The following is a 22,071-nucleotide window of genomic DNA, read 5'->3' as shown; positions in this document are numbered from 1 at the left end:
GAATTTGTGATTATCTTTTTCCTTAGTGGCCCTTTCATAATGTGAAACGAAATGATCGGTAAAAGATACTTTTTGAACACAATATAATCAATTGTTTAAATGATCACAATTAGGATACTGTCCATTTGATGGGCTCTTGTTAATGATACCATGGAAGCAGCTCTCTTTTGACTCGGGAGTACAATTATTCACATGTTCAGCTGCTAGAAAGTCGCCAAATTTTGCATTATTACAAATTATTTAATCGTGAGTCAGTCGTCACATTTATCCATTTAATATCTATACATACGGTCATATAAAAACAGTAAAGCAACATAAAAGATGCCACACAAGACGTAAATAATCCATAATTGAGTGACTTTTTGAGTTCTCACAAATTATAATGTGATAAATGAACGGTGTTATCATCGTATTATATCACTCATGCATGAAACTCCAAAAATTATTCAATTATATAAGTCGAGAAATCTTTAAAAAAAATTCTCAAAATTCGTGACTACATGCTTTAATGTTTTTATAATAACAAAATAAAAACTCTTCGACCTTATGAACTAACTGTTCGAATTGTTGTGAAAGGACAAAAACGGATGTCCAATTCGCTTTCTAGTAGACACTGTCGATTCCAATACAAAAGTAAAGAAAAGTTAATCAAAATATGATTAATAAGAAATAAATTTTAACTATTTATATATTATATATATATGTAGTCGCAAATAAGAAAAACTTAAACTAAGTTTCTCATGAACAAACTTTATAATAACCGACATAAGTTGATGATACTTATATGCATGTTTTAATATTATTGGTCACGAATCTTATTTTATATGTCTAATAAAATAACTAGTTTAGTTTTAGTTAATAGTGCCGACCTTCTATGCAAAAACAGAGAGAAAAAAAAAGTATAATATAATCTACAATTTAGTTTATTTATTTAAAAAGGGAAAACATACCTGCAATACAAGGTACCACCAGCACGGTGATCTAATGGTTAAGCATTAAACGCTACACTTGAATATCACGAGTTCGAATCTCACTGAGGACGTAGATCTCGCCATTATGTGGGTATATTATGGGATGACGGTGGCCGGCTCATAATGCTTGATCCAGTAGGCCTTGGACTTAATTCATTAGTGTGTTGATGGGACTGCGGTGACCAACTTAGGCTAAAGTCTCAGCAAGTTATGGCGAAATGAACGTTTCGTGGCAGTTAAGTTCCCGTAGTTGCTGTTAGGTTCTCTTATTTGAGACAGCCACAATTGCCTAATAATTCCATCTACCCTTTTATTCATAAAAAAAAATCTGCAATACAAGGGAGGCGCATAACTTTCGGCTTCCTTGTGCACGCCACCGGTGACTTTGTGCTTGACTGCAGAATTGGCCATATTCACAGAAAACAAAGAGCCTCATGCTTGCACGGCTAAATTGAAAGACTACCTAATAACAATGAAAGCAGCATTTGATTTATTCTCGTTTATTTTTTAGTCCAGATAAGGTCAATAGCTTATACAACACGGGCTGAAGGGCGCTTTTTCGTTTTTTCCAATATTGCCGTGTGTCAGCACCCCATTTTGGCTCACCATTCCAAACAACGATATTGCGCGCTTCGACGAGAGTCCACATTCGGGTCCGTACACCGTGGACGTAACAGCTCATTACGAAAAATAAATTCAGACCGTAGACTTATCCAAAGCTTAAAGGTTGAATCTTGCGTTTCGATTCCCGTTGGTGTTCGAATTATAAGGATAAGAATAATAGTCCACAATTCAGATATCCCTTAATTGGCTTTTGGTCAATCATGGACTGCTGCATTGACATACGTTTTCTATGCGATGTATGTCGTCTACCTTGACATCAAGGTTTGGTCAAATTTGCTCCAAGAATAACAACTACGGTCAAATCATTTACACTTATATAATGATTAAATACATATAAATTTACAAATGTGCATATGTTTACCGTATGCTAGATGTACATATGTTTACCATATGATATCCTGGGGAATATTGTCATAACCTGAGAAATATATATGCAAGTAAATGAAGTTTATTCGTCGTTAATTATTCTCCTGGTAAATCAGATACACAGCTGATTACATATTAGCGAACAAGTTGTAAGTCTTGGCATCACGAATCATTTGTCGAACTGATGCCACCGCCCCAATCCCTGCTAGCATTGAAGAGATAACAGCAATGGTCGTGTTCACCCAGAATATCGCACCTCTCTTGGATGGCTTGAAGGCTACGTTATAGAATACAGCTGGAAGGATGAAATCCAAAGGAATAAACCCAAATGCCCCAAAAAGCGCCATGATGTCCCCGAAGAATGGCAGCATCGCCCCGAAAAGCGTTGCAGTGATGACCGACAAGGACCGAGAGATCAGCCTTGGCACAACATTGCGCATGGAGTACTGATCCGACTTTGCATCACCTAACTTCTTCTCAAACAGCTCATTGGTTGGTTGAAGATATACCTGCCAGAGTTTCATCAAATTCCAGCATATACACGGAAATTCTGATAGATTTCAGAACCGAAACATGAAGTAAATTTTAAGCTTGGAACCACGATAAGGTTGATGACTCTACCAGAGTAATTGCAATAATTTGAGCGATAGTTGAGGCATTGGTCAATAGAAGGAACCAAGTGGGAAGCAGATCTCGGCCATTACTATCTTTGCCGATGAAATTGCTGAGAATTACTGATTTGGCTTGATTACCAAATGCCCAGTACCCCGATATCGCAACGCTGAAGTAAGTCGTGATGATCACCAGGTAGCAAACAATGAGGCCTTTGAACATCTTGCCCTTTATCGGAGGGGCTATAGTTGCCTGAAAAATATAGGAAGATCATCGAGTCAAGTCGGTTCATTTGATTTGAAGAACTGTTTTTGACCCAAATTGCCTCAGAATGGTTTCGATTTAAGTGACAAAACGGCCAAATTTGAATGCCAAAGCAGATATTATATTTTCGTCCATGAACCAAAACGGGATGTGACGACTCCTTCTGGCTATATCAAGCGGACGGGAAGTACAAGGTGATCCAACCTGTATCTCAGGAATAATGCCACTTCCATAGATTGTAGCGATGATTGAAATACCATTGAAAGCACTGAGTATGCGATCTTCTCTGGTTCCTTGCAACGAGTAATCCTTTATCGGTGCATTCTTGGACCTTCCTGAAACGAAACTCCCACTACAGAATTAACATCCAAGTTGAAGAGGTCAAATGAGCAAAGTCATCGGCCTTCATATTTAACTTTGTACCTATGTATATGGAACCAACTGTCGTGCAGACACAGTAAACCAGGCAGAGGACCAAGGACACGAGGTTTATGTGCCTGAGGGAGTGGAAGGATGGGATTTGAGCCAAGAACAGTATTACAAGTCCGAAGATGATGATGAATTGATAAAGCTGCATCGTCCCATCTGGTCTAGCAAGCAAGTAGATTGTCTGCAATAAAAGAGGTCAGGTGGACATAATTCCATTTTAGTAGTGGAAAGTTTTCTCGATTCAACTACTCGCAGTCATGCATTTTCAACAAAATATTCAGCGATGAAGTGCTAGGAAATCTCAAGCATTTCTGCTACGGCCTGTACTATTATAATAAAAATTTTAAAGAGGTTTTATCAGTGTAAGTCACTGACCTTGAGGGTCTGCCCTCCCAGAACAGCAGTGGCCACGACAGAGCAGTAGCAGATCAAGAACTGAAGCGGGCCGACATAATATTTACCCCACCGTGGCCCTGCCCCCAAAGATTTCATCACTATCACTAAACTGGGAATATGTGTTCCTCCTAATACTACAAACTGAATAAGGGCTTGGTACCAAAGAATAGAAAAACTGTTCAGAATCTTGTACCGAGGATATCTGTGCCCATGTCTCGGAAGCGGAGCTGGCGATGCCCAAGGTTCGCCTGTTGTTCAAGAACAAGAGAGAGGAGATTGAACGAGTAGAAGGTGACCATGCCAGCCAGTACTAGCCATGTCGTCCCAGCGGCCCAGCCCAACAAACTCAGGGCAAACGGAAGGCTCAGCAGCGATGGACACACAATGGATGTAGCCAAGTGATATCCACAGTGCAGCCATGTCCCTGGCACAAGAATACACGTATGATTATGTCTGTCCATCAACATACATACATATACAGTCGTATAGCACCAGCAGTTGAAGCTTCATGTGAACACTGCTGAGTGAGATATGAACCCGATGATTAACACAAAGATTGAAACAAACAGGAGATGATAAAGATGTGAAAAGAAGATCATGGTGATTTGCCCCGATATGAAGAGTCCCTAATAATTAACAGTACCTGTTCAAAAGATGAATAATCTGCCCTGAAGATCAAGTAGATAGGTAAAAGAGAGGACGGCGATCACAAGAATATCATCCGCAATCAGAATAAAAGATAGACAGGGTGATACAGACAAACGGCTTACCTCGAGATTTAAGGACGAAGAGAGCTCCGGCATCGAGCTCCTTCGGGTAGTTGTCCATTTTCCCATTCTCTAATTTGCCACTTGGACCAGTACCAGCGCCAGCAGCAACTTCCATGGAGACCCAAACCTTTAGATTCTCTTACCTTCGCTCTCAATTCCCAACCTCAATATTAATAGACAGATAAAAGCGCCGAAACCCAGAAAACAAAGGTATCATCTCAGATCATCTCATCTTTGAAAAATCCAAGCACAGGACAAAAAGTGTCCAGAATTTCCAACGAAGGAGAATTAATTAATGTAATACCAAACAAAACAATAAGCAACATAGGGGTCAGTCGGTGGTGACCGCTCACACTCGGACATAAAGGCCCTGACAAATTTGCAGGCTCAGCTTCTTCAAGTCAATAAAGTTAATTGGTCCCCCGTTCGCTACTGCATGCCTTAGAGTTCTCTCTTCTGGCCCATCCTGCAGTAGTAATATATATATATATATATATAATGAGATAGTGATACTCTGCGATAATTGTGTGTCCATTCTTTCACGCAATAGAGACGAATTTGACGATTTCAAATTACATTTGAAGACGCTGAGCTTAGCTACTCTCTGGTATATACTTATACATGTATGCATGCTTATAAGAAAGAAGGGCATATGTGAAGATATAGAATGAGTGAAGTAAAAAAAGATCTCTATACATACATAGCACGTACTTACCTGCATCAGTACATACACCCGTGCATGCATGCATGCATGCATATAATTTATTCAAAAAAAAAAAGGGAGAAGAATTGTTGACAACGACATAACTTTCAGTTTTCGTTTATTACCATGATACTTACCACATAATGAATCACAGCCTGGCAGCATACACTTCCCTTCATGTTACGATCGATCGTTGAAGTTGGAGTTTCTTAAATTTATGCTCTGTGGCTCTACGACATGCCTAATGGCGGGGCTGTGCCAGTATATATATCTTGGGAACAGGGAGAATGAGAAGTTGGAAAGGATCATGGCGGGAGAGGACAACCTTTCTTTACGTTCCGCCATGGCTAACAGTGCAGCGCAGCCCGTGGCAGATGCGGGGTCCTGCCCTGGAGGGCATCATGTGCAAGATGGGGAGGCGGAAGGAGGCAAAGACATAGTCGGAGAAGCAGTTGGGACGGAGAGGGTCGCGTCCCACCCCCAGATTTATCTCAGGGTCAGTATTATGGGGGGTTGCGATAGGTACCCATGCAGAGATGCCCCCGGGCAGGAGCACGTTCTCCCAAACTTAATACCGTCGGCGGGTACAGCCGCAAATGACTCGTTTATCACCATCATTAGCTGCTAGTTCCTCCATAAATTATCATTATTTGTTTTACTTATTGAAGAAAACTTTACCTTAATCTCGTCAAAATCATATCAATATTCTTTTGTCCAGGAAGAGCATGGATATTCGATGATCCAGGGATATCATCAAATTGAAAAAAAATCACTTACTACCGCGATACTCAACTACTACGATATGTGTTTGTACTGGAACATATTGGTTTGCTCGGACTGTGCATTCTTGAGACTACGAGGAAGAATAGCAAAGAGAAGGCGTCGAGGCCTCAGTGCACACTGACGTGGAGGTGAACTCCGACCCACGTGGCATTTGGCCCGTAATTTATGGGAACCTCGGCTGGACAAATAAAGGGCCCAAGAAGGCTTGTAAGCCCACGATCGAGGCCCACTCGGCCCATTTGACACTCATTATCTCCATTCCTCAATAAAAGAAAACCGGAAGGTAAATCTAAAACTCTGTCTTACTCTAGATAAAAATACGCCCCTAACTTGAGCGTCGGAGTGGGATCTCGGGCACCAGTCTGAAAGCCCCTCTTGCAGATTACAATGCAGCGGTCGACCTGAAAGGATGACCCGAGATTCTTCGTGATGGGGAGTGGATTCCGACCCGGACCTTTTTCCCGTATCACACACCATTTTCGTAGTCATCAATTATATGAAATGGTCTCCGTGTCATCACTACTCAAGTCACTGTCCTTGGCACCAGCAAGGATCATTGGCAAGAGGTCCTTCTCCAATTTCGCTCCCTCCCTTTCCTTCACTGCATCAAAGATCAGTGACCAAGTACTGCCTTCTCTATTCTCCATATTGCTCGGGTGTAATTGCTCTTCGTTGGAAGGCGCCTGAATATATTTTGTAAAGAAAAATCACATGAATCATGGTAAGTTGATTGTTTTGGCAGACATTAGCAAATTGCACACACAAAATATAAAAGGAAAATCGGTATTTCACTCGAATTAATAATAACCTGTATACCGTATAGAGTATTGCTACACAATGCAATTATTTAGTTACGATTTTTTTTTTCATTATCTTATAACTCCTTACTATAATTATTTTTATAATGTAAATTTTTTTTTTTGTAACAAAAGAGGACTAAGGCCTAGTACAATGAAAGACAAATCATAAATAATTAATAAGAAGATACATGTAGTCACATTAGGTATTGAGCTTACTTTTAGGTCAACAGACAAAAGTGTACGCCATTGCGCTAATTTTTTAAAAAATAAGTGTATGTGATTTCGTGTGGATACAACATCTGGTATGCTATAATTCCAAAAATTAGCGTGTTCCTTATTAGTATTCATTATTTTACCATCGTAGATCACTATTACCTTAACTTTCTCAGCATAGAGCTCAGGGCCCATTAGGTCCTGTTAAAACTTACTAAGCCTGGGCTCAGCAGCGGTCCAGCCGGTTCGATATTCTTTTGTTTTAATGGGGTGAAAATTTGATATTTTCTATTTCTCATATTGAATTAAGTAGTCAATTATTTAAACACATAAAATAAACTCACAAGAAAAAAGTCGTCGTTTCTTTAATAAGTTACCTCACCAAAGACTGCGTGCAAGGAAACATTCAAAAGCAAACGCAATTCCATGAATACATACACACACACACAACATATGTGTATATATATATATACATATACGAGACGTACACCCGCACTACTTGAAAGAGTTTTTTAATAAATGATACTTTTATTAATTTATTGATCTAATATATGAATTCTATAAATTTAACTATTAATTTATTTTTCAGTCGAATTCAATTACCATTGATAAAAAAAATATATGCATAATTTTTTTTTGGCCGAAAATGTTAAAACCTTTTTACAATATAATTAAAATAAATAATAAATAATAAAAATAGTAAGAGAGAGAGGGGTGAGAGTAGAGAAAAAAATATGGGAGTTGAGATAGGTGAAAAAAAAGAAAAAGATAGTAGGTAGTTATCTTTGGCATTTTACCATTTTATCTTTCATCCAATAGTTATTATAAATTGAAACATATACAATAAGGGTAAAATCGAAAGATGAAAGTCAGATAAAAAAAATTTATCCTTGTGCGCGCGCACACACATATGTATATATATAGTAATAATAGATATAACAAGCATCCAATAATCCTCTAATAACTTGGAATGAGAATATTGCTATAATAGAGCATAATTATGGCTTCATCGGTTTCAATGAAATCATCTTTAGAAAAGTCAAGTTGGAGGCTCAGATACAATTCTGAGAGCATAATAGAATCAGATTTTCGCACTTCAGTCGTAATCGTATATTTACTATTTAGTCTTATGAGCCTAATACCTCTCCTGACAACAAAATCCTCCTACTGGCAATGCAATGTCAAGTGAACCGAAACCATAAGAGATCAAGATGACATCATTCATTTTATATCGCGCGTTCCATTTATGGACCAATGTAATTGTGGGAATTATCTTTAAGTCTTACTGGGCATTTATCCCCCCGGAAGTAGAACACAAGCTCAACTCGGACCCTTACTAGTATATATCCTGTGAACTGACTTGGCCTGAGGGTACACTAAAAAAAAAAAAGAAAAAAGATCTATCCCCATGTCTAAATTGTTGAAATCGATTATAAACACCAGTTTACACTCGGCCAGGTACCACTCAATTTACTAGCGTTTTCTTCTCTCCTATACATTATGTACACATAACATATTATACTCTCCCACCAGAAATGATCACCATAAGCCCTTTGTAACTCGATCATTGTATGCAAAAGCCCTGCTTGTGTCCGTCACCTGCCCACTACTGCAAAAAAAAATTGAGCTAATACCGAAATGGAACCACCAGTCCATGAAATAACAGACTAACTTCGACTACAAATGTTCGTCTCTAATCTTCAAAAAGCAACAAGCTTGGAGCTTGAATTATTATTTGGGCTGCAGACTCGAAGAGGATCGTGAAATAGCCGCAAAATGATGATATCCCTATCTAGAGGAGGAAAGGGGGAGCTGAATGCTATTCAAGTTTTTCACTCATCTGAGTATCGAGATTTGTAAAATAAAAAATGTGTTACCGGCCCTCTACATCTTCAATATTTCTGATAGCTTGGATCTGGAAAGGACTCCAGTATGTCGTAGTGCCCATATCCGTGAAACAGGACGTTTATGGGGCTTTCTCCATCCTTCTGATACTCTTCTCCGTACTTTGCTATGTTGACCAAACCTCCCGTGCTTCTGTCTATCATGTATACTGATATAGGCGTCCTGAATGATGCCATGAAGCCCAAGAAAGAATTTGTCAGTACCAATGCGTGTCTTCAATTTATATATAATGACAAGCAAAGCCCAATTCCATATCAAGTTTCGCCCAAGACAGCCTCGAGAAAATGGGCTCCCAAAATGAGAAGAAGATTGGTTTATCTTCAGACGAAAAATGCTTCTGCTAAATTCGAAAATCTAGAAGGAAATGCCACGATGTGTTTTTACCGTTTTCTGCAACTTCACAAGAATTCCAAACAAAAAGTTTACCCAAATAGAGCAAATGAGAAATATCATTATCATTCGAAAAGGCATAGGGAGAGTACCATTTCATCTATTGTATATGGTGAATACTAATCCCAGATAAACCGTATGCATATCTGAACATTAAGATTATAGCATAGTTACTCACTTCAGGACATGGGAGGCCATTAGCAACTCGGGTTCTCCACCCCAGACGTAGGGCTGCTGAATCCTGTTAACATACGCATCGAAATCTCCTTCAATGAACCTAAACAGGGAGGGTAATACCAAATCAGATGTCAAATGTTTGACATAAACAATTCACACCGATAAAACAAATTACTGCTGCACTGACCATTCCGATTCTTCTCGCCTCCTTAGGAGCTCATCGACAACCTACAGTACAAGACAAAATCGCCAGCCAGGGGAAACAAAGAGAAGAGTTCAGAACAATTTATATGGATTCCATTATCAGGAAACATCAATATAACTGCGACCCAGCATACTGGGGGTGGCTTACTTGAGCTCTTAATTCATCAGCAAGTTCTCTCTGCCGATTATCATCAGGAGCCTCCTCTCCCTTGCGCAAGCAGGCACTGTGAGCTATTGCTCTAAACAAGCATCGACCATCAGCTAGCACCCCTGTATCGTCCTCGATCAAATTTCCAATAAGTGAAAACCAAAATGGAAAAACATAGTTCAAATCAACAAGCAAATTTTACGCCGACTCTTCTCTAATATGCCCAGAGACACAGATCCAAGTGATATTAATGCACAGCTCTGAGAGGATAAAATTTGAAAATAATGAAGAGCTCTTCCGGGGTTGTTTCAGGTACAATCATGTAACGTAATGCTCAAATGCGCGACACATGTGCCCACTTTTTGACTGTTAACTGTTTCATCATGCGCCTCACTGCCAATACCAATACAACCTCAAGGAAAACGGCAATCGTCGAACACCGAAATAGAGAAGAGCATTCCGATTATGACATCGCGGAATTAATCAAAATACAGCCACGCGATGATTAAAATTTCAGAACAATCATTTCCTCTCGCTTGCATACATAATTGCTGAGAGTAAAAATCAAACTTCATCTCATGCATATACAGACACAAAGATGAATGCGAATAGGAGTCCATGAATGATTCAGGCACGCATGCAATGAGCAGGCTCTTATTCACTGACCTGTTACTCTGTAATCATCGCGGTTCTGTTCGGCATCGTTCGAATCGCATTTGTCGAGCTTCTCCTCTGCAACAGCCGCCTCGGCGTCAATGACGACGTCATTCCAATTTACGGGCGCGAGGCAAGCGCATACACCGAACAGCAGCCAAGCAGAGTCGGGACGATGCAACCACCGCGCGGGCCGAGCATCCCAGGCCACGTTCCATGACCCTTCACCGCGGAAGACCGGCTGGGCGAGGTCGATCCTCCGTCGGCTGCGAAGGAAGCCGATGTCTCCACCGGAGGGGAGGATCGCGTGCCAAATGGACGCGGCGCCCCCGGCAGAGGGGGAGCAGGCGGCGCCGAGGCGGCAGGTGCTGGAATGATGGCGGCGGCGGTGGTGGGCGTCGTCGGAGGATGTGGAGAGCTGGGAGGGGAGGAGGTGGGGGGAGGCAAGGCGGCAGTGGTGGTGGGCCGCCGAGCCGTGGAGGAAGAAAGCTGAGGAGAGGATCCAAGGCTTGGGGCGTGCGCACAGTACACCGAGCATCAGTGGCTGCGGGAGGCGGAGGCTAATGGCTAGCTTTCCTTCGCCGCCCTCTGACCACGAACTACCCCAACCTTGCAGATTTATTCCAATTTATATATAATTAAATTAACTATTTTTAAAAACAAAATGGGAAAAAATAATTAAATGAAAATGAAAATAAATGCAAACGAGAGTCTCGCTGCGTCTCGTCTCTTCCCAATGAAATCTAATCACGTTTCATGCCTTTTTCCGTACCCACGCACGTTAGTTGTTTACTTTTGTATTCCGTGATTTATATTTCATTCGATAATCCATCGTAAACGCCTCATATATGATCGATCGTGATGTCACCGGATTACATAGGAGTGCTTGATGGATTGGCGTTTCATCGACAAACTGACGAGCAAAAGGTTTTACTTATTTATATTGAAATGGAAAATATTTATTTTTCCACTTTTTTTTGTCTTTTGGTGTTTTTGGGGATGTGTTGGTATGGTAGAGCAAAAACTAGCGAGCTAAGGACTACGAATGGAGTAAATATTAAGTGAGTATTATTTATTCACTTAAATACGTAACGCATAATAAAAATAATATTTTACAATGAATACATAGATTCTCCCTTTTGATTGATTCGTATTCATATAAAGTGAATGTGTAACCCTTCACCGAAGAAGAAAGGAGGTTGTGGCGGCGGCGGACCAACTTTGGGAATGGGAAGTGAGAGAGCAGAGAGGAGAGGAGGGCGGTGGGGCCCGATTTGATGTAATCGTGATTAATCTGCTGCTAAAAAGATTCCAGATTGTTCCATTTCCTCCCTACGCTCTTACCTTTTATTCTTCTTTTATGTGGAAATAAACTAATTGCTTCGATTTTTTAAATTCATTTTTTCATTTGCATTAAACTATTTTACGCGTGAAATTCGTGATGTGGTGACAACCATTGATTGGTGGAACCTGAATAATAATAATAATAATAATCATAAATAATATGCAATGAGTTTAATCCATCTCCTTCCATTCTAGTCCCAAAAAGAAAATAAAAAATGCACCGAATAGTATAGTGAAGAAAGATATTTACAATGCACTATATGAAATTTTATACCATACATTATTTTAAATTTCCATCTTTTGATCCATTTTACGCGGACTTTCTTACCTTTATTAAATGCAAAAAGTAATTTCACATCATAAATACAAAAAAATAAAAAAAAGTCAAGGATCCCTATGTACATGATTGGTCTAACATCGTTCTAATTTCGCCTTTTCAATTAAATTGAATTAATAACAAGGCTATCGCGATTGGCAAATTGCACCTTAACGAACTACATGCATCGAAATCGACTAGAAACACTTGGTGGCCAAGGTGAATATAATACTGGGAACTGTGAGTTATTTGCAACCGATAAGATGAGCATATAAAAATTAATCAATGCATTTTTGAAAAAAAAAAAAACAGAGAAAGAAAGTTAAAAGAAAAGGTCTTTGTTTTTCTTCTCTTATTGTATTATTATATCTAGATAGATGGGCCTATTGTGGTGGCCCAGGACCGGCCTAGAATGGACCAATGATTTATCATGAAAATGAAGAAGAAAAATAGAATGGTAAAGCCAGCGTACATGTGATGGTTGGAGGACGCACGTATCTCGATAACCTAAAAGAGAAAAGTCTTACTCGATACCTACCCCGACCAGGTGCCATTTATTAAATTAAATTAATTAATTGAACAACCATCTACATATATACATATTATATGTATGTAGTTATATATATATATATAAATATATATATCACTCTTTGAAAGAAACTTAAAACTCGCCTTCTCCACATGCTAGCATATAAGGTAGGATGGATGATCATCAATCCTTGGCAGCATCTCGATCACACGCAACGTTCACAACACGACAACTTAAGTTTCTTTATTAATCCAGCAAAACCATGAAGCACGACCAAGCCAACACAACAAGATTCTCACCGTAAATGATTCATATCCGACCTTAATCGGTCGAATACAAAATACTAACACGATAATTCAGCGCCGTGAATAAGCGGGATCTTCTTAATGAAAGAAATTCACGAAGTAGTGCAACAATAATGAGGCGAAGTTTGTGGTGCCGGGAAATGGAATACGTGGCAGCATCTCATTCATGGAAAAGCAGCGTACGTGGAGGCCTGTTATAGAAGGTAAAAAAGTGAGGGAATCTCTCTCTCTCTCTCTCTCTCTTAATATAATAATAAAAATAAAAATAAAAATAAAAAAGGCCAAAACAGACGTAGACAGTGGCCCGTGAGCTGCCGATGACACGTTGGGCTTTCTTTGTAAGCGGAACTGGGCCCCTCCCCCCGATACTAATTTGTTGTACTTATTATTATTATTATTATTATTATTTTCTTTTTGCCGAAAATTGTTTTCATTTGTTTCGTCCACGACTTTGTTTCTAACCAGTCGCTGTGGACCCCGTCGATGGCGGACAACACGAGACTGTGAATGTCCTCCTTTGCCCTCACTCTCTCTCTCTTATTTCCTCTTCCTTGGCAGTGAAGGGGAAAGTACTGTTATTCTTTGATGAAATGGAATCTCCTCAGTGTTCTTGACCTATTGACTGTAGTAATAATTATTTTTTTGCTGAATTGAAGACTAATGCTGCAGTCGTTGTATGATGATGATTGAAAATTAAAACATTGGGTTAACCTTCTGCATCTCTAAATCCCTCTCTCGGGATACTGTTATTCGTGTCGATGCGACGAGATTCTTCGCAACAATTCGACCGTGTGGGCAGGCTGCCTGAGGATGGAATTCATGCGGGCCGAGGAAAGTTTGTCAGGCCCAGAAAGAATTTGCCCAAGAAAACCCAAATTCCACAATAAGTTACATTTTTTTATTTTTTTAAAAATATTATCATAATAAAGATTTTTGTGTCGGCGTCATCGACTACTAAGGAAAGGGACGAAAGGGTTTGGACCCAAAAAGGGGACCAAATATGAAGTCTGGTCAATTTTCATGAGACGACTCTCTTTTAAGTCTTTAGTGCGTACTTGACACGGCCCGGGTCATGCAAAATATATATACTATTCTTTTTATAAAGATGCAAATATATATACTATTTGATTTATTGATTCATTTCATTTTTTTTGAGGTCACATTATAAATAACTCAAATATCCATTTTAATATTCTATAGTTCGAAAATGTTGCGTTCTTTTGGTTAGATTAAATACAGTTTTGAGAGTTGCCGAACACGCGTTTCGCTATGTGCGTAGGTCGCCGAATTTCATAGGATTCGATATTTGCTCGTGATAGTATATTCATATTCGCTCCAGAAGTACATTAAAATACATCGATCACCATCGTAGTATAAGAATAGGGTTCGCCTTCTTCACCAATATCGTGCGGCGCTGTGAGGGTAAATGTTTAGGAGGTTAGAATTCTGTTGCCAAGCCTCATATTGATTTTGTTTTTCTTATGTTATTCCAATCTATATGTTCTCGACTGATCAACTTGACACAATCACTTTTTGTGCTCGCACGCACACACAGACACATATATATGTAATCGAAGCAATGTCTTGGAATATCAATAATTTCTGTTGTGACAAGACTCGAATGCAACACGGAGAGATGCATATGCTAATCTAGACCAAGCAAATTCAACATGATTTCGACATATAATCAGAGTAGTATATATGTTAATAGATATACTGAGTATGGCTTGTGCTGTGTTCTTCAACGTTTTGCCCCAATTTCTTCGTACCATAACTGTTAGTTGCTAGGCACATGCTTGGACGGTTAGATATTGTTATCAAATCCTATTCTCAAAATGAAGAAAGTAAATAAATAAATTATGTTGTCTTGATCGCTTCACATTTTATGGGTATATATATGTATTCCGACTTTTATCTTTAAAATTAATTTTCTGATTATGTTGTATAACTTATTCTAATAGTAACCCTCGAATCACTTTAAATGTTCTTACAGTTTCACGAAATTATTATAAAATTTCCTCGTCATTGTAATGGGTTTTTTTCTCCCCTATGTTTATCTAGGTTTGTTTAGTATGAAGAAATTGAAATTGGTACTAGTCACTTCTCCATATTTATCAAGTTAATATATATTATTCACATTTATTCAATGGATGTGTTATAACTATTATTGATTGTCATCGTTAATATTTTGCCGTAATTTTCTGTCCTCTCCTTAATCTCACGATCTACTTAGTGCGTAGCCGGCCGGCAAAATCCAAAAAGATGAGAATGACATTGTTTCCCAGGAAAAAAAAACAGAGATTAGATTATCGGTTGTATCAAGATCGATTAAGTATAAACACCGACATTAATGTACCTAAGTTTTCATATTGTGCAATTTGAATTGGCTCTCATGCTACAACAAATTAATGAAATTCCTTTTTAGAGAGATTCTATTTGATTTAACTTCTTTTATGTGTGAAGATTATATCAATCTTGATATATAATTTCAAAGAGAGAATGTACATTATGTATATTTGCAGTTAATGTTTAGGTGGCTCCAAGACAAACCGAAATCTTTTCGGATATCAAAAAGAGAAACGAATTATGACCAAACACAACTAGCAAATAAATTTTTTTCTTAATAGAAAAACAATGCCCCTTCAATGAGAATCTGATTTCATTTCATTACCACTTTGTTAGATATTGCCAGAGAAAACCTATATTGGCAGCGTGTGTTCGGTGAATTCGAATCAAGGAAAGTCTGGCTAATTGGTAGTTTTATGAATTTGTTATTATAACATCTTTTTGCTTATTTGTCAAGCACGAGCCATATTGGGGTGACCATTTAATGGAAATAATTTTTCTGAATTGTATTTTCTTTATGAGTTTTTTTTTCTCCAGAAACACATTTTCTGAGTTGTATATGTGTATGGTATGGACTTGGAGGGTGTGGGAAATTGCTAATGCAGTGAAATTAAGAGCGACAACTTCAAGAAAGATTGTTTCTGTGGGCTCCACTGCTACGTCACGTTGCTTCTGGAAGAGTGGCTGAGATGTCAATCACTTAGAGCCGGTGATGTCAGCAGCAGCCCCTTGTATCGGAGTTTGGAACCTATCTTGTCATTAACGGTTTCAGTTCTGTATAGATTCGGCCAATCATAGTACGATAATAATTGGGAACGATATGTTCACTTTTCCATCATCAATTTCATTTCATTGATCTGAATTCATCTAATAATTTTTTATTATACGTAAAGTTATAATTTGTCCTTTTATGAGAGGTGAATTAGGAGTAATGCCATTATCCCCTCTGCCATGGTGGGAAAGTGATGGTGCTAAGAAAGGTAGGTTCGTGGGTCCATCGCTTTGAATGTCGAAATTTCTGATCAAAACGAACTCGATCAACCTAATAATTAAAAACGTTATTATTTGTCTCTTTTGGATTTCTTTTTAAATTTCGAAATATAGTTTTGGGATATTATACTGAGAGATACTTTGTCGATTAGAGAGTCATGGAAAGGGACTAAGTTTGAAAGTAGTAAGGCTGCTTTTCTTATTTGAGTATGAATATTCGGAAATTGAACTATACAATCAACATCAGAAAAGACGCCACATAAAAAAGGATCTCGCATTCTAATTTCATTAAAAGCGAGAAATTCTAGCAAATTTATCTCACGTTCAAATTTCAATAAATTAAGAAATTCTAGCCAATTTAACTTGGACAAAATTTACTGTACTTAATTCCACTTTTATATAAGCGATAAAGTACGTAATCGTATATTTTTCAAGCAACTATAGAATGACAATAATAAGAACAAGATTGATTGGCTGCTCTCTTTTAAAAGATTATGAGTACACCACTCATCATTGAATAAACTATTTATGGCTATTGAAACAGTACATTCGTAGAATTTCGACAAGAAAGAAGTATATCGACTGCTTGGTTCATTTAACGTGATTCTTGAGCTAGAGCTGGACAACCTTGCCCATAGCCTGAGCTAGATAAATCAAATGCATCATTGTTAGTGGTTCATATATCTTTTTTTTTTTAGTGTGTACCTTGATATTCGGAAGCAATTGGATCTCGATTATTTCAATTTGAGCCGGGTCGGCCACTAAGGGGTAAAACTCCCCATCATGGATTTTCTTCATTCACAATACTCGAATCAAAGACCTTGTTTAACGGGAATAAGTACTGAATCATTTGAATCAACCCCATATATCTTGATTAATTATAAATCCACATACTTAATTGCTCTTTGATTTGAGACTATCGTTTATAGATTTCAACATCTAAAGTTACACTCCAGTGAGTCACTGACTCATGAAATCCATCTTTGCCAAAATTGATATCATCCCGAAAGAAAACGGTATAGAAGTGGAAAAATATTTATAGACCATATAGCAAGACCTAAATCACTCTTATGATGTCACATGGATTCATAACATTAAAGTTGAATGTTGGTAATTACTTTTCCTGGCCATGTTGCAAGGATTTATTTTCAATAATCCTAATCCAGGAGAATAATTAATAATTAGCAAAAAATGTGAAAATAACTGAAAAGGAGAAAAATTAAATTACGTATCATAGAGGTAAAAGGTAAAACAGAGGAAGACGAAACTTCTCCTTATTGACTTTGACTCATTATTAGCAGCCGAAGGGAGTCGTCCCTTTTGCTGGAAATTTCCGCCCATACTGACCAGTCTTATGTGCAAACTCACATGCCGTCGAAGATTTGACTTTTATAATACGAGGGGAAGAAAAATTCAATATGTCCAATCAATACTTTTCACAAGAATAATTTTCTTACCCAATCAATTAATTAGACAGAATTAACCTTATTAATTCCATATGCATGCGACATTTTTTTTTTTTTGCATCAAAAGATCATTTTAGAATGTATATGTATTTGTATATGTACGTAAGCAACTTAGTACGATCTATATATTGTCTAGTACAAGAAATTCAAAATAGCTCATTCGATACCGTTGTCCGTTAATTTTAATTTTTAAAATTATCTGACAGAGAAAAATAATTATATATTTAATTGAAGTTTGGGATAATTTTTTTTTAATGGGAAAATCCACCTCGCATCTTAATTAGGGCACCTAGGGCGATGAAATTGAGAGTACCCTAGGCCCCACCTTTTGTAGCCTTTTCAGTTTTCATTGCAAGTTGACAAAAAAAAAAAAGAATTTTGGATTTTGGATTTTGGTATGTGAAATATTATTTTCCAACAAGTGTACGTATCAGAAATACTTAACTGATTACTAAAAAGTGGGATCTTACTTTTTTTTATTACCACGAAGCAGTGTGTATTATTTTTTAAAAATAAATATGTGCGTCATGTTTCCTAGGATTATTGCTTTTGCTAAAGCAAGTGAATCACCCAAACACTTGATAAAGTTAATTAAATATAATATAGATAAAGAAGCTTTTTGTGTTTTTTAATTATTTCCGGTACAGTAGTAATTGCATTCCATACACTTGTATTTGTTAGCTAACTACATGCAAGTTAGAAAGGAAATTCTTCAATAACACCTTATCCGAAAATTTTAACAAATGTTACGGTCTTATTTTCACAAAAATAAATATTTTTTGACCTTAAAAAGAAAATATATCAATCGTTTTGGTTTTATTTAATAATTATTCCTAAATGAATTAAACTTATAATTAGGACATAAGTAGTAGGCAATAAATGGTGTATAATAAAAAAAGTATTATAGTTGACCTTTCCAATCACATCATTACGATTAACGTCCATCTAAGATATTTTTGTACACAGATAATATATCATATCCGTACGTTCTCAAAATATTTATATATATAGTGAAAATTAGTCCATTTTAATTGAAACTAATGACTCGTATCTTGGAAAAGATTATTCATAGGAGTTTATATGTTGCGGACTATGCGATGTCTCAAAACATCTCTTGTGATATCGACTCTCCGATTTTCAAGAAAGCAAACTGATTTGCACGAATTGGCAACGTTACTATTTTAATTCAAAATACAAATAAATTAGCAACATTGCTGCTTATTGACCTACAAAAACTTATCAGATAAGAATAAGATCCTCAAGTTCACGTGAGACACCTTTTCATATATATATATATATATACACACACACTAAAGATACTTGCACTGTCAGACGAATATTGCTTACGTGGCTTGTCCACGGTCAATTTGCAGCTTGAAGGATAGATATAAGATACATAAATTCAGTCTTTTTACTTGCATGATTAATCAATTGACAGGGACGAATCATTGTTGCATGTTGGGTACGTATGTACCATTACAAATCATGAAACTCAATTCAAAGGGCACATATATAACTCTATTTTACCAATCGCTCTTTCACGGAAAATTATCAGTGCCTGCAAGATTAGTCATTTCTCACTTTATAAGCGTTCTATTTACCAAAATTAATTCAAAAAATTTTCTGACAAGTTAAAGCAAAGTAATACCGACACATATACATATGTAAATGTGTATATATATGTATGTATATATACAAGCTATAGAGGGTATTCTGGTACAGTTAATAGATTATTCATCTCTTTCTTCGTGGGGCCAGAATATAGTACACTGATTTAATTGGTCCAATTTCACCAAACCTGGGTCGAAAGATGGTCCCCGATTTTTTCCACAGGGACGTGTCCTGAATTAATTAATCTGATTATTACTTATGTTGATCAGATGAAAATATAGTTGCAGAAACCCAGCGTTCCAAAATTGTTAGACCTTTCACGGCTTATTGACGTTTATATTTGCATTGATCGGACAATTAAGTGCTATATGACCCCATAATTAGTTCAGGAACCATTGGATGGGTCGGATGACCTTATTAATATGTAAGTGCTAATCCAAAATCACAACTGTTTCAGTGTTTCTTGAACGATAAATAATGAAAATTAAACTTATAGATGGGCTTACATCTCCCACACAATTAGTTGGTATATATTCCCTTAAATTCATCAGTTAAAGGGGCAAATTGTAATTAATTAGGCTTCTAATTTGGATTGTCTTGCGGGGTAGGGTTTGCGCGGTATAATGTTAGTCATAATGATGGGATTGGAGTATGGTCATCGCAAATTGATCTATGATGGAACAAATTGGCATGCGCATGTTGTTTCTTTCTATCGGATTACGACTATTTCTTTTTTCTTTTTCTTTGTTCCCTGCCGTATGAGAATTGCGTCAAAAAGCTGGTCATCGACACATGTACGAACAGTTTGCCGTGAATTTAGCCAGAGATTTTCGCGAGAAACCGCATATATATTTATATGTATATATATATATAGTATACTTTTCACATGAAAAACAAGAACATAATGTGTACTTTTTCCATTTTGACTAATTTCCCTTAAGGTTCTAATTTGTAGAAATTCGGCAACGACGACGACCACTAATAATGGGTTTAGATGAGATCGAGAAGATGAGTTTTTGCTAAATTTCTTGTATGAAATCAGTGGGAATTCAACAAAGTTAATTAGGTTGATATGTGGTCACTCTGGTTCTTTCCCCTTAAAGCACTATGAATTTATGAAATGGTATGTGGCCCGCTAACCATGTTGATTTTGCCCCACGAATTAGCTTAGTTGAAATTTTTTTATATTATTATTATTATTATTATTATGATGTTGCGCTGAGAAGGGATCATTTAAAATTTTCTCTTATTATATATGTGTTAGAGAAACAGACTAACAGCTAATGTTAAAATATTGCCATAACATTTAGTACTAAATGTATAGTTGTATTGCGTCAACAACAGTGAAATTTGGTAATTATATCATTTGATAATAGTCGGTCGCTTTATAATGCTTGTAGGTCATATGAAGTTAATCGCCCTCTTAGAGATATTACTCTTCTCCCTCTCCTTATATAACTAGAACATGGAGCAATGGTTAGTGGTTACATGGTAATTTGTGGGCATTTAGAAAAAGTGAATGTACCGCGGTAGGCCTTTTTTGCCTAGTAATTATAGTTCCCGATTCGATTCACGTAAATAAGATTATTTGTACCCGATTATTTAACTTTCAATTTCATTATACTAAACTCATAACTCTTATATAACAGGAAAAAAAATGTGAGAATTTATGAAAAATTTTGTAGTATGCTCATTGTTACGATCAATAGGGATCAGAATCTCAAAAACTCTACCAAAAAGATTAAAACGACAAATAGGAAAGAGAGAAGTTTGCTCACTCATATACGTGGTTCGAGTTAGCTTTATGCTAGTCGTTTTCCACGGATAAATGAAGCTCTGCCGGTTCTTTTTTTGTTGAGCAAGTTCGATGTTGTGGAGCACAAGAGGAGCTCCATAACTATTAGTGAAATACTCTCACGCACTTTCTCTATAAGATACAATGAGAATATATAGACCGATAGAGCTTTTTTGGATAGGAGGGAAAAGGGAGAAAACAGGGGAGGGGAGGGAAATGACGCATTGCATGCATGCAAACGTTAGTTTTTTCTCTAACATATGTAACAAATCAGCTTCAGAATAAATGTAGTATGTATGGTGTGAAATTAAGCATCGGATGTATGCAAACGTCAGTCGGCTTTCCTTTAACACGTTGAAGATCACTCTTTCCGTTAACCTATGCACGAAATTAAGCCGTGCATGCATGCAAAAATCACTCTTTCCTTAACACGTTATGAGTTGTTGGCATCAATTATTCATAGTAACCGTTGCATGGCATGAAATTAAGCATTGCGTCAATCCCTCCTTTAACATTTTACAAATTAGTTGGCATAAGTTACAATGTAACCGGTGGACGATCACGAGATCCAGCACTTCGACCATGCAAGAGTTACTCATCTTCTCCAGACGGTTGCAGAAACGTAATCAACATTAATGGTTATATTGTATCCGGCACGCTATTATGAAGTTAGTCAGGATCAACCCGTGATAGGTAGTGCTGCGCTAGCACGTAACTCTACTACATAATTCATAAGAGTTCACCCGATGAATATATATTGTTACCAATCATAGAATGGGTAAGTATTCTTTAATTTTAAAAGAGTTACAGTGTCATATTACAATCTCCTCTGTATAAATATGTTCATAAATCCTTACTAGTCAACCAAATATTGACTTTGCTTAGTCAAAGAGACTAATCAGTAAATACGACATAATATCTTCGCAGAACTAGTAAATCTTTCCATCAAACAAATGGAAA

General features: G+C 37.2%; 2 protein-coding genes and 1 long non-coding RNA gene across 5 annotated transcripts; all 3 read right to left on the bottom strand.

Moving 5' to 3' along the window:
• Window positions 1-1,880: 1,880 nt before the first annotated feature.
• LOC116187566 (GABA transporter 1-like) lies at window positions 1,881-4,862 on the bottom strand. Its single transcript, XM_031516346.1, has 7 exons — window positions 4,433-4,862; window positions 3,856-4,086; window positions 3,642-3,739; window positions 3,261-3,447; window positions 3,042-3,172; window positions 2,583-2,825; window positions 1,881-2,470 (listed from the first exon to the last, which is right to left on the bottom strand). Exons 1-7 carry the CDS (start codon window positions 4,545-4,547, stop codon window positions 2,090-2,092), a joined length of 1,386 nt encoding a protein of 461 aa, XP_031372206.1. The 5' UTR covers window positions 4,548-4,862; the 3' UTR covers window positions 1,881-2,089.
• A 1,139-nt stretch (window positions 4,863-6,001) lies between these two features.
• Window positions 6,002-11,211, bottom strand: LOC116187567 (OVARIAN TUMOR DOMAIN-containing deubiquitinating enzyme 4-like). 3 transcript variants are annotated; one of them, XM_031516349.1, is made up of 6 exons: window positions 10,422-11,211; window positions 9,756-9,877; window positions 9,591-9,631; window positions 9,405-9,503; window positions 8,809-8,998; window positions 6,002-6,601 (listed from the first exon to the last, which is right to left on the bottom strand). In XM_031516349.1, exons 1-5 carry the CDS (start codon window positions 10,945-10,947, stop codon window positions 8,824-8,826), a joined length of 963 nt encoding a protein of 320 aa, XP_031372209.1. In that variant the 5' UTR covers window positions 10,948-11,211; the 3' UTR covers window positions 6,002-6,601; window positions 8,809-8,823. The 3 variants fall into 3 exon arrangements, with proteins under 3 accessions (XP_031372209.1, XP_031372208.1, XP_031372207.1); XM_031516348.1 differs by lacking the exon at window positions 6,002-6,601 and adding an exon at window positions 8,133-8,540 and having other exon boundaries at window positions 10,422-11,210; XM_031516347.1 differs by lacking the exon at window positions 6,002-6,601 and having other exon boundaries at window positions 8,138-8,998; window positions 10,422-11,206.
• Window positions 11,212-17,749: 6,538 nt separating this feature from the next.
• LOC116187531 lies at window positions 17,750-21,333 on the bottom strand. Its single transcript, XR_004152086.1, has 2 exons — window positions 21,095-21,333; window positions 17,750-19,263 (listed from the first exon to the last, which is right to left on the bottom strand). It is a non-coding gene; the product is annotated as an uncharacterized LOC116187531 (long non-coding RNA).
• Between the last annotated feature and the right edge of the window lie 738 nt (window positions 21,334-22,071).

The sequence above is a fragment of the Punica granatum genome, chromosome 8 (genome assembly GCF_007655135.1).
Source record: "Punica granatum isolate Tunisia-2019 chromosome 8, ASM765513v2, whole genome shotgun sequence".
Classification (NCBI taxonomy): domain Eukaryota; kingdom Viridiplantae; phylum Streptophyta; class Magnoliopsida; order Myrtales; family Lythraceae; genus Punica; species Punica granatum.
Note: the sequence above shows the minus strand (reverse complement) of the source record. Positions and strands in the feature narration are given on the sequence as shown.